The following is a 22,999-nucleotide window of genomic DNA, read 5'->3' as shown; positions in this document are numbered from 1 at the left end:
TTTTCACACTACTTTATTTGCTTCTTCCTTCTTCTTTCAGAAAATTATCCTGTCATGTTTAAAGGGGGAAAAAAGCATCTTCTGACCCTTTTAATTTTGCTATATGTCTCAAACTAGTAGTCCTATGCACTGGATTTCAGCTCCTTATGGCCTATGTTTAAGCCCTTAACATATATTGCATAGTGTAAACTGTAAACCTTTCCATGCATTTTCTTCCACTTATATGACTCAGTGCTGCAAGAGGAACTGGAGCCTATACCAGCTGCCAGAGGGCGAACGGTAGCAACCAGAGTGTCACAAGGCCAACACAGAGTGTCAGACGACCACTTTTAAGTGTAATTAATATCTATGAAAATAATTAAAAGCAGAATAGATTCCCATTCCAGCATACATAGACGTTCAGTCTGAAAGGATGAGTGACCTTCTCAAGTTTAAATGAAATAATTTTAGACAAGCTAAATAAATAAAGTAGCCACATATTTCACTTATCTTAACTGCACTACTGCATAATTCTGTATAAACAATCATTCTGTACAATACGATAATTATAATTCTACAACTGTTTACAACTGTTTATAACTTGCATATTTCTATAGCTTTATATTTATATCCTGTTCATAGCCTGTACATAGCTTGTATACCCACTACAGCCTGTACATACTTATAGTTATAGCATATTCATAACATACCTTCATACCGTGTACATTGTAACATACCCATAATAGACCCATTTTTGTACCCTCATACCTATAACAGACCCATTTCGGTAATATATCTATATTATTGCTAATATAAATTTTGTAATATATCTATATCATGGCTAAAGCACTTCTGGATGGATGCAAACTGCATTTCGTTGCCTTGTACTTGTGACATGTGCAATGACAATAAAGTTGAATTCTATTCTATTCTAAATAAACCTAAAACGCATGCACTTTTTTAAAACCATCATAATGAGAGGAAACTATATAAAATGAGCTGCATGCTCAAGATGGATATATAAAAGTTTCCTCTAAGTCTCAACAGTATGAGAAAAATCACCAAGCAGAGCAATGGAGTAAGCTGAAGGTAAGCATCATTAGCATGCAAACCTGCAGCGACTCTTATTGACACCACACTACTTCTCTAATAATGTCTGATTAATATTGGAGCACAGCTATTCACTGTAGGCACCGAAAGAGACGAATGCAAACAGACAGTGAAACGAAGAGAGAGGTAAGAGAAAGAGACAGCTGTAAGGATAATCCTGCACATCACCATGCAGCTGGATACAAACCCTCTACAGCTCAAAATGACAGGGAGCTTCACAGTTTTTATCCCTTTCTGCGCACAGGCAATCAGATTTTCTCTTCTCCCTCGACATCAGCTGCATCGGAAAGGCAGTACGTTTAATAGGCCAATTATAGCCACAGTGACAATGCCGATAAATCAGCTCTTGTTGTTTTCTCTTGCCTTTTAAAGGGATGCAGAGGAACCTCTACATGCTGAACATCTCCCTAGTCTAAAATTCAAACTATGATGGGTTCGCTTTGGTCAGAGCTTCAGCCCCGAGGTGAGCAAACGTTTCAGAGCATTTCTCCTTAGATTGTTCGTTTTAGTTCAAAACATCTTATTTTTTTATATCAGCAAAACTCCAACTTAAACTGGATGTTACTGTTGAATTGCTCAAAAAAACAAGAAAGGAATGTTTTATATAGGTAATTTAAATTAAGACGAGTGTCTAACGGAAAACCGAAGATACCGAAAAGCTTAAAAATGGAAATGTGCAACGTTTGACAATGTTAGTCCAAAGAAAACCAGCATGTTTGATAGGACACCTCTATTTTCAAGAGCTCTAAATCTGGATTGGTTGAGCTTTTGAGCTCATTTTAATCCAGTCCTCATCAACTCCAGTTTTCACCTCCAAATGAAGGTGGTGTTATAATAACCCAGGAGCCATTATTAATTCTCCGATTGCCCATATGAGCAAACTATCAAGGTGAAAGTAATCAAAACTGTAGTTATCGACATCTTAGTGAAATCTTTTCTGAAAATTCACCAAATAGTTTAATTGGGAACTCGGGGCTGTGCTGTTCCGTTCTGCCTCAATGACAGTGATCTTTAAGCTTTTGTGATAAAATCCTCATATAAAGCAGCCCTAGAGGGAAACAGTTAAACAGCTTTTCACAGAAAATGACTACAGTCCCAGAATTCGCCTTGCCACGGCGGAATTAAAAAGTCATTATTAGAATAGCCGGGTCTTTTAGAAGCAATAATATAAAAACAGCTTTTTCCTGCTACACTCTGGCCTTCGTCTGGTCATTCAGTCTTTTGCAGAAACACGCAGTCCTTTAATTTTGACTGCAGAGCAAACATGCCAGGCATTTATTGCAATACCTCTTGTTTGGCAAGGTGAGCGCCTTGTTGAATTTAAGTGCTTGCAACTGTGAGATCTGGCCCCTGAGTTAATATTGCACTGAAGCTCTCAGAGTTCACCACTTTCATCTAGTAAGAGTACATATATTTAATGTCTCACTGGAATTTGAAGGCCCATATTAATGCATTCTTCACAGGAGGCATTTGACATGATGGAAAAGATGGTGGATGTCAAACCTCTGTGCCCAAAGAGCCAATAGAGACCAAAAACTGAGCCTGTTGTGTTGTTGCACTGGCACATTTTTAGCAGAGCCGTTTTCACTGTGTTTTGGCAGAAATACCAACTTGTTGTTATAGTAAAGATGGAGATAAGCTTATAAAATAGTTTTCTGGGCTTTCTCTGTACATAACTTATATGACGTTTGCTCGGTAGTCAGCTTCTGCCTGAAGCTGTTACCAAGATGGCTGGAGAGTACTGACACTTGTTTTCTAGAAGAACTTTGGTGTAAATCGTGAGAGTAAACCAACTGGGATCAAATTTGAAAAGTGGAGTCAGCTGCTATGGCATGCAATAAGATGTGCTTTGAAAGAGATTTATGCTTTATGCTATGCTTTCCTTCACTCATGAAATAGTCTAAACTACAGTATTCATGAATATGGCACAGTAGTTCTTGTCATAAGCATATTATGTTAGCCATATTTGCAGTATAGCTTGTTGCCTTAATATTTGTACTAAGTACTAAGAACCATGAGCAGATGAGGTTCTTGTCAGCAGTATTTGTAGCTGTTCCACATTTTTACCCCAGTGTTGGCAATTCTCTCTTATAAAAAGAGAGGATTGCCAAAGTTATTGCAACTGCAGATTTTGAGACTTTTCGCCTGATAGGTGAAACAGGGAAACAGCAAAGTTACAAGGATTCAGTAAAAGTCGTGCCTCAGTGCTGCAGTCAACAAGCATCAAAAGTAACCTTTACTTTAAAGGCAAACAATCTCTGTATCTCGATTGTGTCACACCTTTCACCATTGCTCTACCGCTTGAAGAGTAACTGCAGGCAAATCCACGTGATTCAAACTTTGAGGAAAAGCAGCAATCTGCTGGTGACCAAAGGAAATGCTTTGAACATTCTGCAGTTACTGTTTGCTTTTCTTATTAGAAAACCACTCACAAACCAGTCAGGGAATACATGTTTTTCCACTTACATCTGGTGGTTGTGTCAGGTACAATATGGCAGACAACTCTCGAGCAATATGTGATGTCACATGAGAAGACCATGATGTAAAACGTTTGTGATTTATAGAAAGCTCTAGTTTATTTACTACCGGTATAAGCAATATATGCACTATATAGTTTTTGGTGGCTTACAGTTTTTCATATTTTTGTGAATGATAGGAGGGTGTACAATAACACGGAAAGAAACAGCCAAGGTCGAAATGAAACATATGTCCAATAAAGTGAACTGCGTACCTGGAGGAGGTGAAGGAGTGTTATCGGGCGATGTAGCTGAGGAAGCGAGAAGGCATCCTGGAGAGAAGGTAATGTCATCCAGGCAGATGTCAACCTTTGGATTTCGGCCTACCTTGCCCTCGAACATGACCTGGAAGTCCCTGGAGCTGCTCAGCGGGATCTCCTTCATCTGCCAGTAGTTGCCCTGATCTCCCGTCAGGGTCAGGAGGAGATGGAGATGGCCTTCACTTTTGCTGAACACACTGAGAGTCCCAATGCCATCTCCAGACATGTGGAAGTAGAAACGCATCTGAGAAAAGGAGGAAAATGAAAAAGGTGTTAATTTAAATAGCACAAAAAAAGATCAATAGTTTAGTAACTGTAATGTCTAACCCTGAAGACTTTAAATTTTTTGATGGGAAATGGGGAAAAATGTTGGTACGGACTAATATCCGTACTGTAATAAAGATGTCAAATAATTCAATCGCTACTATATCTACACTGGTACTCTTTCTAAATAATAGGCTCGGATCTTTCAAAGGTCGCTTGCTTGACACACTGATACCACTTTGTTCTCTTCTTTTTTGTTCTTATATTGGTCTACTGTGGAAAGAAACAAAAAGTAGAGGCATGCTAAGGTGATTAAGTTTTAATCCACTCGGTCTGTCACTGGATCGATGTGCTTTTCCCTTCAGTTGTAGCCTTTATTAAGGCACAGAGAGAAATTGTGTTTTTCCATCACACATCAGTGAGTTAGCAGTATATTTTATGGGCTTTCTCTCCAAATAGAGGCTTGTTCAGGAGCTGTGGCAGCACACCTCCCTCTCTCGTTCGCCAGAGAGAGCATTTCCCCCATAGCACAGCCCTCCCTTCAGTTTAATTGGAGCCTTTTTGCTAACCGTGTGATTGATTGACAGGTCAGGAGCAGGATAAGACAGACACGACACACAGAGCAAACCAGGCAGTCAATCAAGAAATCATTTCCCAGTAGAGCATGGGGCTGACAGCTGGGAGGACACACACATACTACCAACCAAGCATACACACTCAGTTGCTAATTGCCTGTTTAGTTGCATCACGTTTTCAGCTCTAATTGTAAGAACAAGAAGGTCAATATTTAAAAGTCATTTCTTAAGACTAAAACTTGCAAGCTGACAGGAATTTCTTAATTTTAAGAAATACGTTCATGTCCTTCCTAATAAACGTTTTCCACTCATCTCTGAAATACATAAGAAACTAAAGTCAGCAGCTGGTTGGGTTTACATGAAAAGTACATCTCATCTTTACACTTGTTTGAGGACTAAATGACAAGAAAGACTATTTTCATCTCCATCGCCTCTTTATGCTAAGCTAAGCTAAGTTAGCTTAGCTACAGCTAGCTCTTAGCAGCAACTGAGCGTATTTTCCAAAAAGTTGAACTTGAATCTTGATAGTGTGAATATACCAAAACCACTGAATTTAGCTCTTCTTATATATATTAAATATATATATTTTACATTAGTTACTACTGGAAGTCAAACATAAATATATTATATTATACACTGCTGTGCAAAAATTCTCAAGACACCCTTTATTTCTTTATATTTTACTAAGAAAACTGAAGGTAGAAGTAGAGGTTTATTGAAATGTGCACTTCAACACTACAGCCACAAATCAAGATAAAGCCTCCACTGTGTTTTAGAAATCACTGTAAGCACTGTAAGCACATTGGTGGGAATTACAACTAGAAATTTCAAATCTGGATTCATAACTTCATAAGACCTGTTTTCACTGTTTTTGAGTGAAGTTCTTGTGTAATCTGGCATACCTCAGCCTTTTCTTCCTGTTTCCCTTCCACTGACACCTACAAAAGGCATCTCTTGGGTCCTCTGTCAGATCTTTGTTGGATATTTTTCCCCTATTACTTAAAGATATTACTTAAAAATACTATTAATCTGCTGTAGATAGGTTTTCAGGCCAGTTAATTGTTCATTTGTCCTCTATCTGTCCAGTTTCCTCATACTGCATACCATGCAAAAAGATGGCACATTTTCAGTTATTATATCTTTGGGAATCATCTTGTTGGTGCAACTATACAATTTTATTAGTGTCAAACTGTGTTATCTTTGGCATTTTTCAAAGATTCAACAATAGAAATGGGAATAAATTATGCATTAGTGCATAAAGTTGAAAAACAGCCAATGTCCAAAGAACAACTTCCAAGGATCTTCAGGAAGTTTGGAAAATTATTGCTTGAAATCATTTAAAGTATAAGAAAGTTTTGCTGATTGGAAGCAAAATATGTAGAAATCAGTTGTAGTTCAAAGGTTTTGCACACACACAAGTCCCAGACAATTATCTGAATAACATCAATCATGTTGTTATAAAGCAATGTTTCTTAAGAGATCTAATTAGGAATCCACTGACTCACAAAACCCAAAGATGGGAGGATTCAACAGGGCATGATGATTATTAATATATTGTTAAATAATGCATATTTTATAATATTAATTAAAAATACAGTATTTTATTATATAGCTCAAATAATCCATCCATCCATCCTAGGGTTAAATGGAATTTGTGTTAGTGGTCTTGGTACCAGGACACACCTGCCTACCAACCAGCCTACCAGCTCAAATCATGCCACATCAAAACCAATAGAAACGGCCAAATTTTGATGACCTCAGAATTTAAAAATTTAATCTGTGGTAAAGTGTTTTTTAGCGTCTTCATTTAGCTGTATTTTTAATAATTCTCGTACATTCTGTCCTTTGACCTTGACCTGACCTTGCACTGTGAGCTCCTGCGGCTCAGTAGGGGTCCTATTATACGAGCGGTGCTGCCATCTTCCTGAGGAAATGAACTTTCCAAGTAGAGGTAGTGTCCCGAGGAGTTTCTCAGGGTGTGGTCAGTTGATGGCCTAGTTCCAATGGTTGGACTGCTGCTGATCCTCCAATCAAAGTCATCCTCTTGGCACTGGCGCCAGGAACAGAGGTCAAACTCAAAACTGCAGCGTTCAATAAAACCCTCTGAAAGATGGCAATAAAAGACGAACTCAATCACAGCTGTTCATTTATCAGAAAATTAATCTTCCACTTAAAGTCATCAGCCAAACATTAGAAGAGGCCTCACGGCAGATGTAGGGGTTCTCGTCTGAGCTGTCCCCGCAGTGGTTGATGAAGTCACACAGGTTGTCCTGAGGGATGCAGTGGCCATTTGCACAGGTGTACTGCTCAGGTGTGCAAGGCTGGTCTGAAGGAAGAGGAGGGGAGCAATCCACGAAGCCGACGTCATCTATTACCAAGTCACCCATGTAGCTGATCCCTCGTTTAGCAGAGAATACCACCTGAAAAAGAACAACAGACCCGGGATCAACTCTGAGTCCTCACTTTTTTTGGAGAGGTCGATGCTTAATGTTATCAGGCAAGCCGCGGAAACAGAAGAGCCGATAGCCCCTGTCCTAATGAGTCTTGTTATTCCGCGTCTAATGGCAGTCAGCTGATGAAGTGCTCGGAGGGGAAAGGAAAAGGGCACTTGTAGTCTCAAAAAGGGCTCTGAAGGTTTGGTGTGTAAAGCCTTTCAGCTGCTGATTGTACCATCAGCTCTGATCTGACTCTCTGTTCTGACAAAGGTTAATGTGCATCAGTGGGATGACTTCTCCGGTGCAATCAAGCCACCGGGGCAGGCACTGTACTTTTATCTGGGTGTGGCAGTTTTGCCCCTCAGATGAAGACATTGATTATCTCTTGTTTTGAAAGGACAGGCACTTCTCTAAAGATTGCCTTAGGTCAAGTGGCTGTGAAGAATTAAATGGAATTTAAATCATTGACATTTTTTAGTAAAACTGTTTTCACTTTGACATGATTTTGAATTAATTTTTGTCAGAAAAAAAGCCAAATTATATTGTCCAGAATTTTACTTATTAAAAACAATAAAAGGGTGAAACCACAGCAAATCATCTGCCTTCATCTCACTCTAGCCTCCTCTTCTGTGGCACCAACTCTTTTCATATCCTTCCTTACTACATCCATGAATCTTTTCTGTGGTCTACCTCTTTCCTCCTGCTTGGCAGCTCCATCGTCTATATCCTTTGTCCAGTACATCCACTACTCTACTGCACATGTCCAAACATCTCTGCCCTGCCTCTCTAACTTTGTCTCCAAACCACTAAACCCGAGCTGCCCTTTTGATGCTGCTGATGAAAATCTGAGCATCTTCAACTTCACCTCCAGCTCAGATTCGTTGGTTTTGTATCACTCTCTCCAATCCACACATCATAGCAGGTGTAAATACTATCTTGTAAACCTTCCCTTTCACTTTTGCAGCTGTTGTTCTGTCATTTTATACTTTTACTGTATATCATTATAAAAATACCACTGTATAAAATGTCTAAATTGTTTAAAAATGACTATTTTATATTATTTTTTATATAAAAGTTGATATGAACCATTTCATTGCATTAAACTGATTTAGATATCTCACTAGTTTTCTTAGGGAAAAATTATGTAACAGACCTGGACATTACTCAATAACCCCAAAAACACTTCTCCTCGTCTCCATTTGTTGCCTTGGTTACCAGTCTCAGTCCAAACCTCATGAGTGATGTTTGTTTGCTTCAGCAGCACCTGCAGACATCAACATATTTCCGTGACTCAATTCTGATGAGACCCCATACACAGAAATGATCTGTCTGCTCTCTTTACCTTCAGTGTTCCCACGGTGAAGCCCCTCATGTGGTACCAGAAGACCAGGGTGCACTGCGGCCCAGTGGAGGAGATGACAGGAGTCTGGAGGTCAGTGGTCTGACCGTATCCACCGTTTGAACTGTCTGCATACATATACCACCCCTTGGAGCTGTTGCTATCAGAGGAATATCAGGAATACAGAATAAGATCTCAAATTCAGCTGCGGATCTGAGACGGAAATGAGGATTTAAATCAGCTTTAGTAATGTCTTTAGCCTGAGTGCCTTGGATATACTGAGAAAGGGCTCTGCATTGGAACTGACAGCTGTATTTTTATTTAGTGTATTATAGTGCAAAAATATACACTTTTTTTCAGTAAAACATTTGTCTTAAAGGAAACAACCCATTTGTGATTTCTTGGCATTTCTCTTGGGAAATATTCGTTTATGATTTTTACCCTTCAGGCCTAAACGGCTGATGGGATATTGTTATTGCCCTGCCAGGCAGGCGGGAAAGGTGAACACCCTTACAAATACGAATGCAAGAAAGAGGCGATGTAGGACTTTCAAATTGATACTGTTGGGGTTTCTACTAAAAATCTCAAGGATGGGAATCTGGTGAATGCGATAACTCGAGAAGGAAGTCATGTAGGATTTTTCAATTGATACCATAGCTGCATCTACCAGGAGGCTGAGGAGAACCACTGGCAGCTGTCTGTATATTTTGTAGATTGTTACATTTTCCCAGAGGGAATAAATTGCTGAAGAAGTAAGAAAGTTCAAAAACACTCAGCTGGGAGAACATCTGGCAATTAATTAATTTAATTGGTAGAAGTAAAGATGGGCAGAGGCTCTCCAATCTGTGAAAGGGTGCGTAAGAAGATGACTTCAAAAACAATGTTCCTAAACGTCAAATTGCAGAGCCTTTGCAACTGTCATCGTCTACAGTGCATAACATCATCAAAAGATTCAGAGAAACTGGAAATGTCTCTGTGTGTAAGGACAAGGCTGAAGACCTTTATTGGATGGTGCTCCGTCCCTCAGACAAGACTGCAACACTCATCAGCATGATTGTGTCACTGACATTACTAAATGGGCCCAGGAACACTTCCAGAAACCACTGACGGTTAAGATGCGAACTAAAGCTGCAAAAAGAAAGCCATATTTGAACATGCTTCTGAAGCGCCGTCGTGTCCTGTGGGCCAAGACTCATTTGAAATGGACTGTCTCACAGTGGGAAAGTATTCTATATCCAGATTAGACAATCTTGTTGGTAATCCCGGATGCTGCGGAGAAGGAAGCCCTTCCAACATGCTATCAGCGTTCAGTTCAAAAGCCAGCATCTCTGATGGTATGGAGGTGCCTAAGTGCACATGCACGTTTTGGAAGGAAGTATCAATGCTGAAAGGTATTATAAAGGTTTCAAAATGAACAATAATACTGAAAAAATTTCAAAAACTCTTAGGTAGGTGCTTACAGGGTGTGGTCATTAGTAGGACGGTGGTACTCCTCTCCAAAATGATTGCTCTCCCCTTGGTCACATGACCAGCGAAACGAGTGATTTAGTATGAAAGAGGGTTTGACGATCTTCCACCCACAAGTGTCACCTCCTTCAAAATCACAGCTTTCCTTCACTGGAAAAGAGGGGACATAAAAATAAAAAATGTCTCAAAAACATTTAAGAAGACTGATAATGCAATAGTTAAAGCCTTTTAAATGTTTTACCACAACTTATTTCGTCTGATCCATCAGAGCAATCATATCTAAAGTCGCACACTTTACTGAAGGGAATGCACTCCCCATATGTCCCACAAGGAAACTCTCCATAATGGCACATATTGGGTTGAACTGTGGGGGCTGGAGTCGTCACTGCTGGAGTTGTATTATTCAGTGTGGGGAGCTCTCCTAGAGCAAGAGACAGTAGAAAATAACTAACACTGGAAACAGAATTTCACTGTACAGTTTTGTGTTGTAATCATTTACCTTCATAAGGCTCACAGTTGAGGAAGGAAAGGTCATCAATAGCAATGTCTCCAGTAAAATCATCTCCAACTGTACCTTGAATCAAAATCTGGGAAATAAACACACGGCATATTCAGTCGACGAGTTAGCGTATAAAGTCCGTCCAAAGCTTTTAACAGTAACAGCTGTAGCTGCTGGTGTATTAATTTAGGAACCAATTAAAAGTGAACTCAGGATTTTGGTATTAAGTACATCTGCTGGGACACTTTTGGTTATTTCGAAAATGTTCATATAACCTTTTGGTTCACTCACAACAGTCTCTGTTACCTTGCTAATATCTACTGAAGTAAGCCCAATTAGATAGCTATACGAAGGTCTAAGTAAAAATTCTCTGTTAGAGAGAAGTACGGTGGCCCTGAGAGGCCAAACGGACTGCAACTTAAGAACACCAGCAATAAGAAAAACGCTGCAAAAGCACACAGAACACAACGGAAATAGGAAAAACAAAAACCGAAATAGGAAAAACACAAGGGAAGTGTCTCTGGCGAGACAATAACCCGACAACCAGTTGCAGGAACCAAAATATGCTAAGAATTGCGCTGGGAGACACTTAAAAGAAGGGTAGGATCTATCGGCTCTGTGAGGAACGAAAAGATGAGAGGTAAGTGTGTTAGCCAGGGGCGTAATGTCCAGGGGGGTTAGGGGGGTTATGACCCCCCCCCCCCCCAATAATCAGACCAAACCAATATAACCCCCCCAATAAAATTATGAATTATCTTGCATAAATAGGCTGTTGATTTTCTTCTGGGAATTTATCCAGATTTATTTATTTATTTAGAGATCTTGACCCCCCCAATGTTCAGCACAAAGTTACGCCGATGGTGTTAGCCTTACTATTAGCCTAAAAATTCATTATCAGTATTATATGAATCATGATAAAACACACCTACCATGTTTTGTGTTCCTGCAACTGGTCTGTCGGGTTATTGTCTCCCCAGAAACACTTCCCTTGTGTTTTTTCCTATTTCGGTTTTCGTTTTTCCTATTTCTGTTTTGAATTTTTCCTATTTCCGTTGTCGTTTTTCCTATTTCCATTGTGTTTTGTGTGCTTTTGCAGCATTTTTCTTATTGCTGGTGTTTTCTTAAGTTGCAGTTCGTTTGGCCTTTCAGGGCCACCGAAGAAAAGATTGCACACAGACAGATTACACACAAGTTTTACGGAGGAAACACTGAAAAAAACTTTTTTTTAATGTTTAATCATATCACCTTCAGTCTGAGCAACATGCTAAAATTTGCTAACATTAGCTTTGTGTGTTTGTTCTGTAAGGCCTCAGGCACAGAGGCCTAGGGACTAGTTGACAAGGTGAAACTGGTCACACCAGAAACCACCTCGCGATTGATCCTCTGCCTAATCACACAAGCTTATCATGTGACTTAGGGTTAGTCACATGAGTGGGGCAAGGTCTCACAAGGGCTCACCTGAAACCTTGGCTGATCGTTACCCACAACTGTTTTCCCACCTTGACTCGTGTGATTAGGCAGAGGATCAATAGTTGGTCCACGACCCTGTTAGGGACACTCCCAATATGGCTTAAAAATCTGGGATTCTCTACCAATTGCTTTTAGAACTGAAGAAGCTTCTTGGATCACAGGTTGAAACGTCTTCAAGAAACTTAAAGAAGTCTGGAGGCTTTTCTTTCTAAGCTCTTGATTAGTGCCTTACTGTTGCTTAACAGTAAGGCACTAATTCTCAAGTTTTTGAGTGGCAGCAGCAATCTGCTAGCAACCAAAGCAAGTTTACATGGAGGTTTTTGTTGCAATGCGTAGCACCTTGGTACCTACAACGGACAACTTGATTCGATATATTAGTGGCTCAATAATGCAAATTAACAATTATCAATACTTGGCAAAAGCCTCCTTTATCTAAAACTGCCGAAATGCCAATAAATTAGACGCATATTTCTTCATTTAATTATTGACTTGAATTTTCCTTATAGAAAGCATTGTTATCCAGGTTATATGTGTTTCCCCTTTTTTAAACAATTTTCTCAGAGATGTTGTTTCAGCAGTCACTTGCATGCTTGTGACTGCAAAAAAAGGGAAGTATCATTTAGAAATACTCTAATACAAAGATTCTTATCAGGTTTTAAAAAGAAAACAGCTTGAACGTGAAAAGTACAGAAATGTTTTTACAGATAATTTTGCCTCTATAAGATCCTACATATGTGCAGAATAAGACACCTTAATAGTTTAAGTTTTCATATTATCACATTTGGATAATTTAAGCAGGAAATGCACTAATGTATGTCTTTTTGTTCTTACATTGACCACATTAAGTCTTAATGGAAATGTAAAAGGATGAATTTGACACAACTGACTATTCAGATGCCCGGTTTTTAGAGTTTGTCATTTCATGGCACTTTGCCTGCACTGGGAGCAAATGGATCACTCTGAATTTGAATTTAATTCATCAGTGTCTGTTTTTCTCCCACTTTTACCCTTTCTGCAGTCAATTGACTTGACACACAGAGTTGCTGTTTTCATTGCCATAGCAGAGCAAAAGTCTTTAACTGCCTGTCAAGTTATACTCACTCATGAGTAATGACAACAGAACATCCATCTTGAGGGATCGATGTTAAGCAGTGAAGCTATTAAATGGATCTTCATCACGCAATGGTGGAGTGCACTCCATGCAGACGCTTTGCTTCACTAATGTCTCGGCGTTGTCTGCAAAGGGAACTGTTTTTACCTAGAGCTTATGTGTGCATATCTACTTTGATTACACAAGGGAGCCAAAAGCAAATGACTCACAGTGGGATGCCAAGACTGTAACATCACAGGGTTTACCTAAGAGTTATATCTTAACCACTGTGTAAGCAGAACTTTGAGATATTTTCTTCCTATTTCCGTATTTTCATTTTGCCATGTATTGAGTGTACTGTCTGAAAGTCGGTTTTTTAAAACGACAGTCACAGATTAAATTGAGCACATCACATGTTTTACCAATTATACTCTTAAAATGATGCTTAAAGGTTAAAACATCCAAGAAAAATCCCACAAACGTGAAACAATAAATACCTCACTGAAAATGCCACACTGCTTTATAATGATGTCTATGTAAATGCTACCATTAGCTAACCTGGAAAGGCTGAGCGCTGCTGAGGTAAAGAGTCTCCCTGTGCCAGAAGTCTCCTTGATTTCCATATTTCACCCACAGCATCTGGCCACGGCCTGTAGCAGTGGTCCTCAAGTACACCGCCAGGTAGAACACATATTTTCCAAACATGTGGTAATAGAAGCGGAAAGCACAGTGGTTGTACGACTTGCCATCGTGGTGGGTGGGTTTGAAGACTGGACTGAGCAACACCGCCGTGTCTTTGAACTCCCGAGGGGCAGATGCCTCAATGTAGAGGTAGTGGCCATAGACAGTGCCCAATGTGTGGTCCTTCAAAGGGCCTGTGTTAAAGGATGGAGTCGGGCCTTGGTAGATGGTCCAGTCAAAAACATCTTCTCCAGTCTGTTCCTGTTTCCAGTTACACAGCCCATGTTCAAAGTCACACTGCAGCTCTGGAGCTGTGACACATGGCAGAGAGAAATTCACTACAGACAAAACTACAACAATAAAAAGCAATAAAAAGCAATCAACATCTTGTCTTTGTCCATTTAATTGTATTTATCTACCGTTAAGAAAACTTGAATTTTCCAGACTGACATTGATAAACATTGATAAACACACAAAAAAGTGCCAGAATCAGTGCAGCAGAGTCTACTGGCCACACATGAAAATAATAAATATTTTCATATACAGTCTACAAGCAGAACTTGAGAATGTATGACTACGTTTTACCCATAATTTAACTTCGCCACAGATAGTGCCATTTCAGATCTACTGCTTTAACACAGCAGCAGCAGCTAATGTAGCGTTAAGCAGAAGTAAGGAGCTTCAAAATGCTTTATGCAACTTTTAAAAACTTTTTTCATATCTGCAGTAACGCTACCCAGGACCTGCAAACAGATTTTAATGTGTGAAATTAGAGATGAGCAGCTTTATGTAAAATATCTAAACAATTCCTCCACCAAAGAATATAGTCCTCTTGGAAGGAGAAACAGATATTTTTATGAGCTGAATGCCTCAGATTAAACTTGTTTATTATTTCTGCATTTATAAACCAAGTCTGTTGCAAGTGAAATTAAATGAAGTAGCTTCATCTCAACAAGCTAAGACAGGGGAATGCCCTGTAGACACTGATGCAACACTATGACGAGTACTTTTACTTTTGATCCAGAACAAACATCAAAGACACTCACAACATCCTGCCTCATCTGATCCATCCCCACAGTCGTCCACAAGGTCACAGAGCTGCAGATGCTCCACACATGCCTTGGTGTGCACGCAGTGGAAATGTGTGTGGGGTGGGCACTCATCCACCGCCGGAGGCAGAGAGCAGTTCTTGAAAGCGATATCGTCTAGAGCGGCGACTCCATCGAACACGCCGAGGCTGATTTTAGCCAGGGAGATCTGGAAAGGCTGGGTGATGCGTCCCAGCTGTACGGTGACCTGGTTCCAGTGGGGTCCTTGGTCGTACAATGTTCTCCATATGACAGTGTGGTTTTCAACTCCTTCGATTCGAAGTGACATGTCAGCAGCTCCCACAGATATGCCTGAATTATAATGCCTGAGGGGAATAAGACAGTGATGGAAGACAAAATGTTAATTTTGAATGGATGCATTCCCTCATGCTATACCTGAAACCTTTGCCTTCATCCACATACTGTAGTGAAAATACTCAATGGACATAATACCTGAGGACACTGAAGGAAAAAAATGACCATTTATAAAGCTCCTGCTTTCTGCCTGGAGAACTTCTCCAATCACCCAGGGGAAAACTATAATCTGTTATTAGACATAAACCTTCAGGGGCCATAAAACTGTCAGAACAGGACAGATTCAGATACTTCTTATTGTGTGTGATTGTGAAAGATGAGATATGCTTAGAGTGCAAAACTGAGACAGGTAAAATGATGAGTGGAGGTAAGAACGAGATCAAACAAGTAGTAGAAAGCAGAGAGGACAGCAAGTGGAAAAGCGTGTTTTCATAGCAATGAATCTTGTCAAACTACTTTGTGGGCTTGACAAAGAAATGAAGACTGGTTGTGATGTGCTGGCTTTAAAGTAGTGTGACTCTAACCAGAAGGTCATGGTGCAGGCAGCAGCCGATTGCTGGAACCGCGGTCCTCGGAGAGCAGCGTTTGGAAACAGACTGCTGCTGTTCTTGAATATAAACATGAAGTGACCTGCAATGAGAAATGACAATTACTATTCAGCATCTACTTTTTAAAAAAAGTTCTGTAAACAACTTGCTTCACCAGACAGTCAGTGAGTCACTGACCAGAAACTCTTATGGAAGTTCTTTTAGTTAAACATCTTCCCACGTTGTTGTTGTTGTTGTTTTTGCTCCCTTACGGGTCTATTTTATCTGTGTTTCCTTTGGGATGTCTGTGAAATACAATGTCTAGTGTAAAAGAGATTATATATCTTCTTCTTTTAAATTTCAGCACAGAGCAAGATGTTGTGGATCACACAGGTTGGCTTGCTGGCCAACAGCCAGGAGCCAAATATAGAAACGGTCAGTGCAGCAGCATTCACACAAATCATAAAATCATGCCGTTCTGCAAACAGCACAAAAATAATAATAATAATAATAATAATAATACAGCTTAAAAAACAAAGCTGAGAAAAAAGAAGTTTTCAGCTGGAAGATAACTGCAAGTAGGCACAGAATAGAAAAGTTCTTTAACTTGATTCTAGTTCAGGTTCTATCTTTTCTTTCTTACCAGAGATGCAACAAAAAAACCACATAGTGGCTATAATAATACAGCAGTGCTGTTTTATATGCTTCAGCCAACAACTTAAAACAATCTTTGCTGTAATTAAGAGCTTGAAGATATTTAATAAGTGGGACGTCAAAGATTAGTGTCACTTACTCTGGACCAGACTAACTGTGAAATATGGTCACAGTCTCTCCTTGGTGATTAAAAATAACTGCTGCAGAACAGTGAAGCTGACCTTTGAGTATTTGAACAGATAATGTCCTCGTCATTTTGCGAAGTGTTGTGATGATTAGTTTGGTAAATGGAATGGTTCTTATATAGAGCTTTCTACTCTATCTGAGCACTCAAAGCACTTTATACAACTTACCTCATTCAAACATTCACAACTATTCAATTCATACAAGCAAATTCTTTCTACTCTCACACTCACACTCACTCGTTCAACTTGGGATTAGTATCTTACAAAAGGATAGTTTTTCCTTCATGAAATCGATTAAACATTTCTACAAACTTCTGTAAAATTCCCTCAACAAATCTTTCTTTACCTATTTAAGAGAAGAGATCACAAGCTTCTGTGATGCCTGGTGTGATTAATGGGAGTGTTGTGTCAGGAAAGACTTCTGGTGTAAAATCTGTGCCAAATCAAACATGGATCCATCTGCTGTGGTGATCCACTGGGAAATGAGGGAGCAGCTAAAAGTTTCCAATTTTTAATGACAAATTATAACAGAAAAGTTATTTACCATGCTTCTCTAAGTAAATTAAAATATGAAAAAAGCACTTCATAGCATTGGTTTCAAACACACACCTTTAACTGGATTATTAGGTATGGCTTGCCAGGTTGTGGATACAGATGGGCTGAAATTGTATGGATGGATGGATGCATGAATTAGTTATTCATATTAAAGTTTGAAGTAATGCAAATTATGGTGATTTCCCATGAGAAACAGCAAAATGTGAGGGCACTAGGTTTCAAAATATGGAAGAAACCAATAAAACCATGAAAAACATAAACATAAAGGCCAAAAGACTCACTTTGAGACTTGATAAACAGGACTTTCATAACTAATAGCTGATGTAATGGTGTCCATCTTTTGCATAGTCTAATATAAATCAGATTCCTTTCTTACTAATACATTACAAATATTTAGAGTATAGAAGACTGGAATAAGAGATGCAGTGTTTATCTTTGCAGAGCAAAGCGTTGGTGGTTCTCATGTTTAAAAAGTCTAGAAAGGCACAAACAGCTTGAATAGGCTGGTGAAACCATGCTGTCTAATGCTGTACAGTTTGAGGCGGTGGTGTGATGAAGTTGAAATGTTTTCTTGGCTCATATAAGGTGTCCCACTGCCAAATAATCACTCTTTGAACACACCACATACCTGCGCATTGTCACACCCGAGATAAGTCTTTGAGCGGTCACAGTCATCTACATCCTCAAACAGATGCTCCCACCAGGATGTGTGTCATTATTTCACAAAGCTTCAGTTTAGAGTCTGCACAGCCACCTTACAGAGCAGTTTTTTCACAGCATCTTCACACAGCCTACGTGAGAACAACAACAGATGGTGCCTGCGTGGAGTCCGACTTCAAGAAGACTGCTTTTAAAATCCATCCCTATAGACTTAATTCTCCTCAGGGAAGAAGATGCGACGAGGCATAAAAATACAGTTGCATGTTGTGCCACATAAACTTCGAATAGACCTCTGCAGAGTCTTGTATATTTCTGTAAATAATGTTAATATGCATAATGGGTACAAGCATATGTCGATTTCCTTTCTATTATTCAGACGGCTGAGAAAGCGTTTCTCCATGAAGTGCTTATCTCACAAAAGACAGTGCGGGAATTTTCTTCCACAAAACCTCAATTTAATCAGTGGATAATATTATCTTTTTTTCTGGCTAGAATACAGTGAAATCACGTTATCTCACATGGTGGCATTGCTACAGCAGGTTTGTGGTGTGTTTGTTTCCCTTACCTTCAGTGCTGTTCGTGGAGTGGTCCAGTGGTGGTGGGCGACCATAGTAGTCTAGAGGTACCTCCATCGATGAGCCCCTGACCCAGTCAAAGCCATCGCCGAGGGTAAGCTCGTACCAGCCACAAGAATCACTCTTAAAGTCACACTCAGAGGCTAAATATATTGACATAAAGGACAAAGTTACATAAAGGTGAGGCTTGGATGTGAAATTAACATTAACAGATTATTTTCAGCCACATCCCATGATGTTTCCCAGAAGATTTATCAGACTGTAGTGTTCAAGTGATTCTACTGGGCCTTGAAATGAGCATGCTTTGTCAAATTATGAGTAAAAGGTCAATAATACAAACTTAATCCCAAGTTTTACTGCAGAGTAAGATTTTTAATACGTAGATTAATCATTTGAATGGATTTAACTTTTGAAAAAAAAGCTTCTACATTAAACAGGATGATTTCCCAAAGATTAAACTTACAATAGGAAAACTGGAGGCCACAATTTAAAACGAGACGTTCTGATGAATTTCAGTTTTACTTCTCCTCCTTTTTTTTCCCCTCCACCTGTTTTGTGAACCACCTGCCACCAATAAGTCTTCCCATATATCCCTGCTGTTTCACCACTCAGTTGCCAGGTTCTCTTTGTATTTCTTATGAACCATTTCCAATCTGTTTTCTCCGTCTGTTTTCTTGTATTGACTCTGGCATCCAGTTTCTACTGTAGGTCTGCTGTTGGCTGTTGGTGGTGAAATGTGCAAACACACAGCTGCTTTTTTATTCTCTTCTCTGTCAAGATGATCTCACACTGCTTTAATAATGTTGCGGTCTGGAGAGGCCAATCCATGATTAATGGTGTGCTATTGTGTGTTTTCTGTCCAGGTATGCTTTGACTGCATTGCCAGTGGATCAGGAATCATTGTTACGATGAAAATTTCAGCCGCTGTCGATCAAATGCTTCCCGTGTGCTACTGCATGTTGCATCCAAATCTGAGGGTAGTTTTCTTCTTTCATAAATCCACCCTGTTGTTGACACTCACTGTGATGATTTGAACTGAAAAAAATTTATTTTCCTTATTTTGCTACCTTAAGAGTTGCTTCTTCACAGCCAACTTTCCACTAAAACTATTTCTGGATTGTTGCTGGATCGACTTCTTCTTTTGTCCTTCACTTGTCCAGTTTTCTCAAATTTTTTAAGAGACGCTGCACAGATTTTTCAGCTAATATTTTGTTGGGAAACACCAAAAGTTGCAAAAATCCTTTTTTATTTATTTTTTTATCCTTTTCAAACTGTGTTATCTTTGGAATTTTTTTTACGGGAACAAATTATCTGTTTTTGCAACAGACTGCTAATAGCAAAGTGACCAAAGAAGCAGTTTAAAATTGGTTCTTTGCTAAGTAGTCTGTTATGTGCAGACACAATGCTAGTTCCTCCTATGAGTTAGGTGCGTTTGGTAATGAAAAATTGAAAAACTGAATAATTCATAGGTCTGTGTTAAGTGGCTTAACAAGTTTTTTTTAAAACTCCCCAGAAAATGTTCAAGTATAAGAACTTGACTACAAACGAATAAGAGTGAGAAAAACTCTGAGACCTTCAGAAAGCCTGAAGAGCTGTTGCTCAAGAGAAAGTCTGGTTTCTTGGAAGCAAAATATAAAGAAATGAGTGCCTAAAGACATTTGGTACTGTAAATGTGATTTGAACTAAAATATTTATAATTTTTGTGTTTTTTTTTCATTTAATAAGAAATGTATCATGCAAAAACAAAAACAAACTCGTTCGCCACAAATATGAAGCTTAAAATGTGAATGTGGTATCAGATAATTAAAAAAATATAAATCATATTTAACTAAGGTAATAATATGGTTCAAAGTGGATGAACAGGAATTCATGCTGCCTGTCGCTCAGTCGAGCATACCAGTGCGATTTGGTTTGTTTTCACGTGTGAACTCAGAAATAAGATCCTTACGGCAGCTGGCCTCATCCTCTCCAGAGGAACAATGCGGGGTGAAGTCACACACTTTGCTCTCCTCGATACACTCCCCATCATCGCACACGAACCACAAGGGAGGGCAGGCAGGAGGAGAGGACACCCTCCTCCCTATAAGAGGACCAGTAAAACACGACATTAGTACATTTGGATGAGAAAGCAGTATTCACAGGCAAGACGCTCTTTGATAGTCAGGAGCTAATAAAGAGTTACAGTTGCTACCACAGTTATTAATAAAGATGAACTTAACTGTGTAGAGATAGAGTGCATTAGCTATGTTATGGAAGACTGGATACAACTGTTGAGTAGTTTGGATATTGTAATCAATATCATCTCAGACCTTATCACTCAAATGAACTCAGCTTCATTCCTCTTATTAGGAGTATTGGAAACATTTGAAAAATTGCCTAATTTGTAAATGGCTTCTGGCTGGCTACTGAAATGAAGTCTTTTAAAGGCTGCTTTGCTGCTGTATTGAGTTTTTAGTATCTCTCTTTGAAAAGAAATAAGGAATAAACTCAGCCGAAAGGATTAAAACTGAGAAGGATTTGGATTAATACAGCATTAAGAGGTAAAGCTGTCAGGTTTTGTTACGAATTTTAGTTCATGTTTTCTCTTGGCTGCATTTTAAAAGTATTTCATACTCTGAAAATATTAAATACGTTGCATGTCCCACTTGTTTTTGCTTCCCGTGCTTGTCTTGATTCCCACTTTTCTGATTTGTTGCCCCACCCTAATTTGTTTTCACCTGTGTCCAGTCAGCCCTGTCAGTCTTATCTCTCCCACTGTCTGCATCAGTTTGTCACTACTCGCTGTTTCCAGAGTTCTGCGACTTTTCTCATTTCACTGCTTATGTGTCCTTGTCTCCTTTGTCCTTTGTCCTCCTGCCTGTGTCCTGAAAATCTGTCTCAGTGGTCACTGAAGGAGGACAGAGGAAAAATGAGGCTTGCTGTAAATAAATGAGGATGCACAGGTGACTCATTTGCTGAAGTGATTTTACTTTAAGATGTTCCAACTTTCTGGTCTGCATTGCTTCTGTTTGTAACTTTAAAAAGCGTATGGTATCACTTCACATTAAGCCGCGTTGCGATCCTAAATATAAATCATGTCGCGAGCACTGTTGCATCAGAAATCATGAAATGCAGGAATATTTGATGCAGTTGCATCAAATTTAATTGGCATCGCTTTAAAACGAGGCTCACAGGCGAGGATGTCTCATTTTGTTAAATGCCCACTGTCTTTCTCTTTCCTCGTGTCTCTCCCTCGCCTCATCTGCTCGTATCTTTGTGAGATGGAGTAAGACGCGAGGAGAGGAATCAAGGATAGGCATTTCTGGAAATGAGAACTGGGGGTGGTGAGTATGTGTGCTGTCTTTCTGTTTATCACTCCCTGCTGTTTCCAGAGCTTGCGTTTCCTGCTGGTGTAATTTTTTTCTTTTGGATTGTCTTTTTGTTGAATTCAATTTGGAAAATCACTCAGCAGCAGTTTCTTCTGTTATTGTGTGGATGCCTTAATAGGCATCCACACTATTGAGATCCTGTTTCTCTTTCTTCTTTATTGTGTGGATGCCTTAATAGGCATCCACACTATTGAGATCCTGTTTCTCTTTCTTCTTTATTATTATTCCGGGTGTTTCCGTACACTTTTTGCCGTGGATCTACTTCCACAATTTTTGTGCTATTTTCACCGTTCAAACTCTAAACTGTTCTGCTCTTTCTGCTAATGCCGGCTATGACTTTTGGTGTTTATTACTATTATACTTTTTAAAATATTACACTTTTTTCCTTTAATTTGTCCCATTGAAATGAATGGGAAACTTCCACAATTCTGCTAAAACTTTCTTGTCTTTGAAACTTAACTACTGCCTCATACTTTCACCTAGAAACTCCATTCAAACTTTAAAATGTTCTCAAATGATTTGGCTATTCCTGTATGATTCAGCTTTTTCAGATCTTCTACCGTTTTAATCTTATCCCTCTTTGAGTTTTCAGTTGCAAAATTGTGATTTTTCAGAAAATACATGCGTTGCTATGGTTGCTATGCAATTAACTCAGAGGGGACAGTGAAACTGTTTGAATTTTCTCTTCATGTCCAAACAACTTCTTGCTACTCGCTCAATTTCCACTCAAGCCCCACAAATTATACACCAAAACGTAGGTATTTTTGCTGGCTTTCAGAAAATGTCACTATCATTGTTGTGGGACTCATAGATATTTTGCAAATCTCCTCAGAGTAACACAAAGTCAGAAAACTCTCCATATAAACTCAATGGAGAGTTTGTTCAAAATCACCGCTGGATTTCTCTAATGAGAGGCATTTTCAAATTGTCATATCTCCTTAACGAAGCGAAGTTAAGACATGAGGCTTGTCCCCGTATATGTTCAGACACTCCTGACGCTCACAATTCAAGAATTTCTTTCTCACCTATTACCGTTCTGAAATGAGTTGGACTTGTTTGAGGGTAGGAAATTTGTCCCTCGCTCAGATTTCATCAGATTTCAATCTCTGGAAATGAACCACTTTTTTCTCTCGTCATATCTTTTTGATGGATTTCCACAGAGCCCTGAAAATTTCCATGACTGTTCACCAAAGCCTGCTGTTTCTTACGGTGAAAGAATGATTTTGATGCTCCATATAGATTTAGAGTTACCAAAGGTTGTTTGAGCGCAAGTCAAGGCAGTTTTTGCTTCGCCTCTACTCAGTTACAGTGTATTACAAGTCATATATCTTTAAGAATTTATGTTTTATCTCTGAATTATGAAGACCTGAAGATTCCCCCATCTCTT

General features: G+C 39.2%; 1 protein-coding gene across 1 annotated transcript in view; it reads right to left on the bottom strand.

The window, feature by feature from the left end:
• Nucleotides 1–22,999, bottom strand: part of malrd1 (MAM and LDL receptor class A domain containing 1) — a 75,383-nt gene that overhangs the window by 35,363 nt on the left and 17,021 nt on the right. The window contains exons 6-18 of the mRNA XM_085417890.1: nt 20,193–20,324; nt 18,235–18,387; nt 15,613–15,718; nt 14,732–15,099; nt 13,563–13,996; nt 10,445–10,532; nt 10,187–10,366; nt 9,939–10,095; nt 8,482–8,638; nt 8,293–8,403; nt 6,911–7,124; nt 6,566–6,807; nt 3,821–4,109 (exon numbers count right to left, since the gene is read on the bottom strand). Of these exons, the coding sequence (XP_085274016.1) occupies nt 3,821–4,109; nt 6,566–6,807; nt 6,911–7,124; nt 8,293–8,403; nt 8,482–8,638; nt 9,939–10,095; nt 10,187–10,366; nt 10,445–10,532; nt 13,563–13,996; nt 14,732–15,099; nt 15,613–15,718; nt 18,235–18,387; nt 20,193–20,324 (2,631 nt within the window). The remainder of the gene's footprint in view (nt 1–3,820; nt 4,110–6,565; nt 6,808–6,910; nt 7,125–8,292; nt 8,404–8,481; nt 8,639–9,938; nt 10,096–10,186; nt 10,367–10,444; nt 10,533–13,562; nt 13,997–14,731; nt 15,100–15,612; nt 15,719–18,234; nt 18,388–20,192; nt 20,325–22,999) is intronic.

The sequence above is a fragment of the Rhamphochromis longiceps genome, linkage group LG9, assembly GCF_057381845.1.
Source record: "Rhamphochromis longiceps isolate RC_006_pf linkage group LG9, R_longiceps_female_GT1.1, whole genome shotgun sequence".
Lineage (NCBI taxonomy): Eukaryota > Metazoa > Chordata > Actinopteri > Cichliformes > Cichlidae > Rhamphochromis > Rhamphochromis longiceps.
Note: the sequence above shows the minus strand (reverse complement) of the source record. Positions and strands in the feature narration are given on the sequence as shown.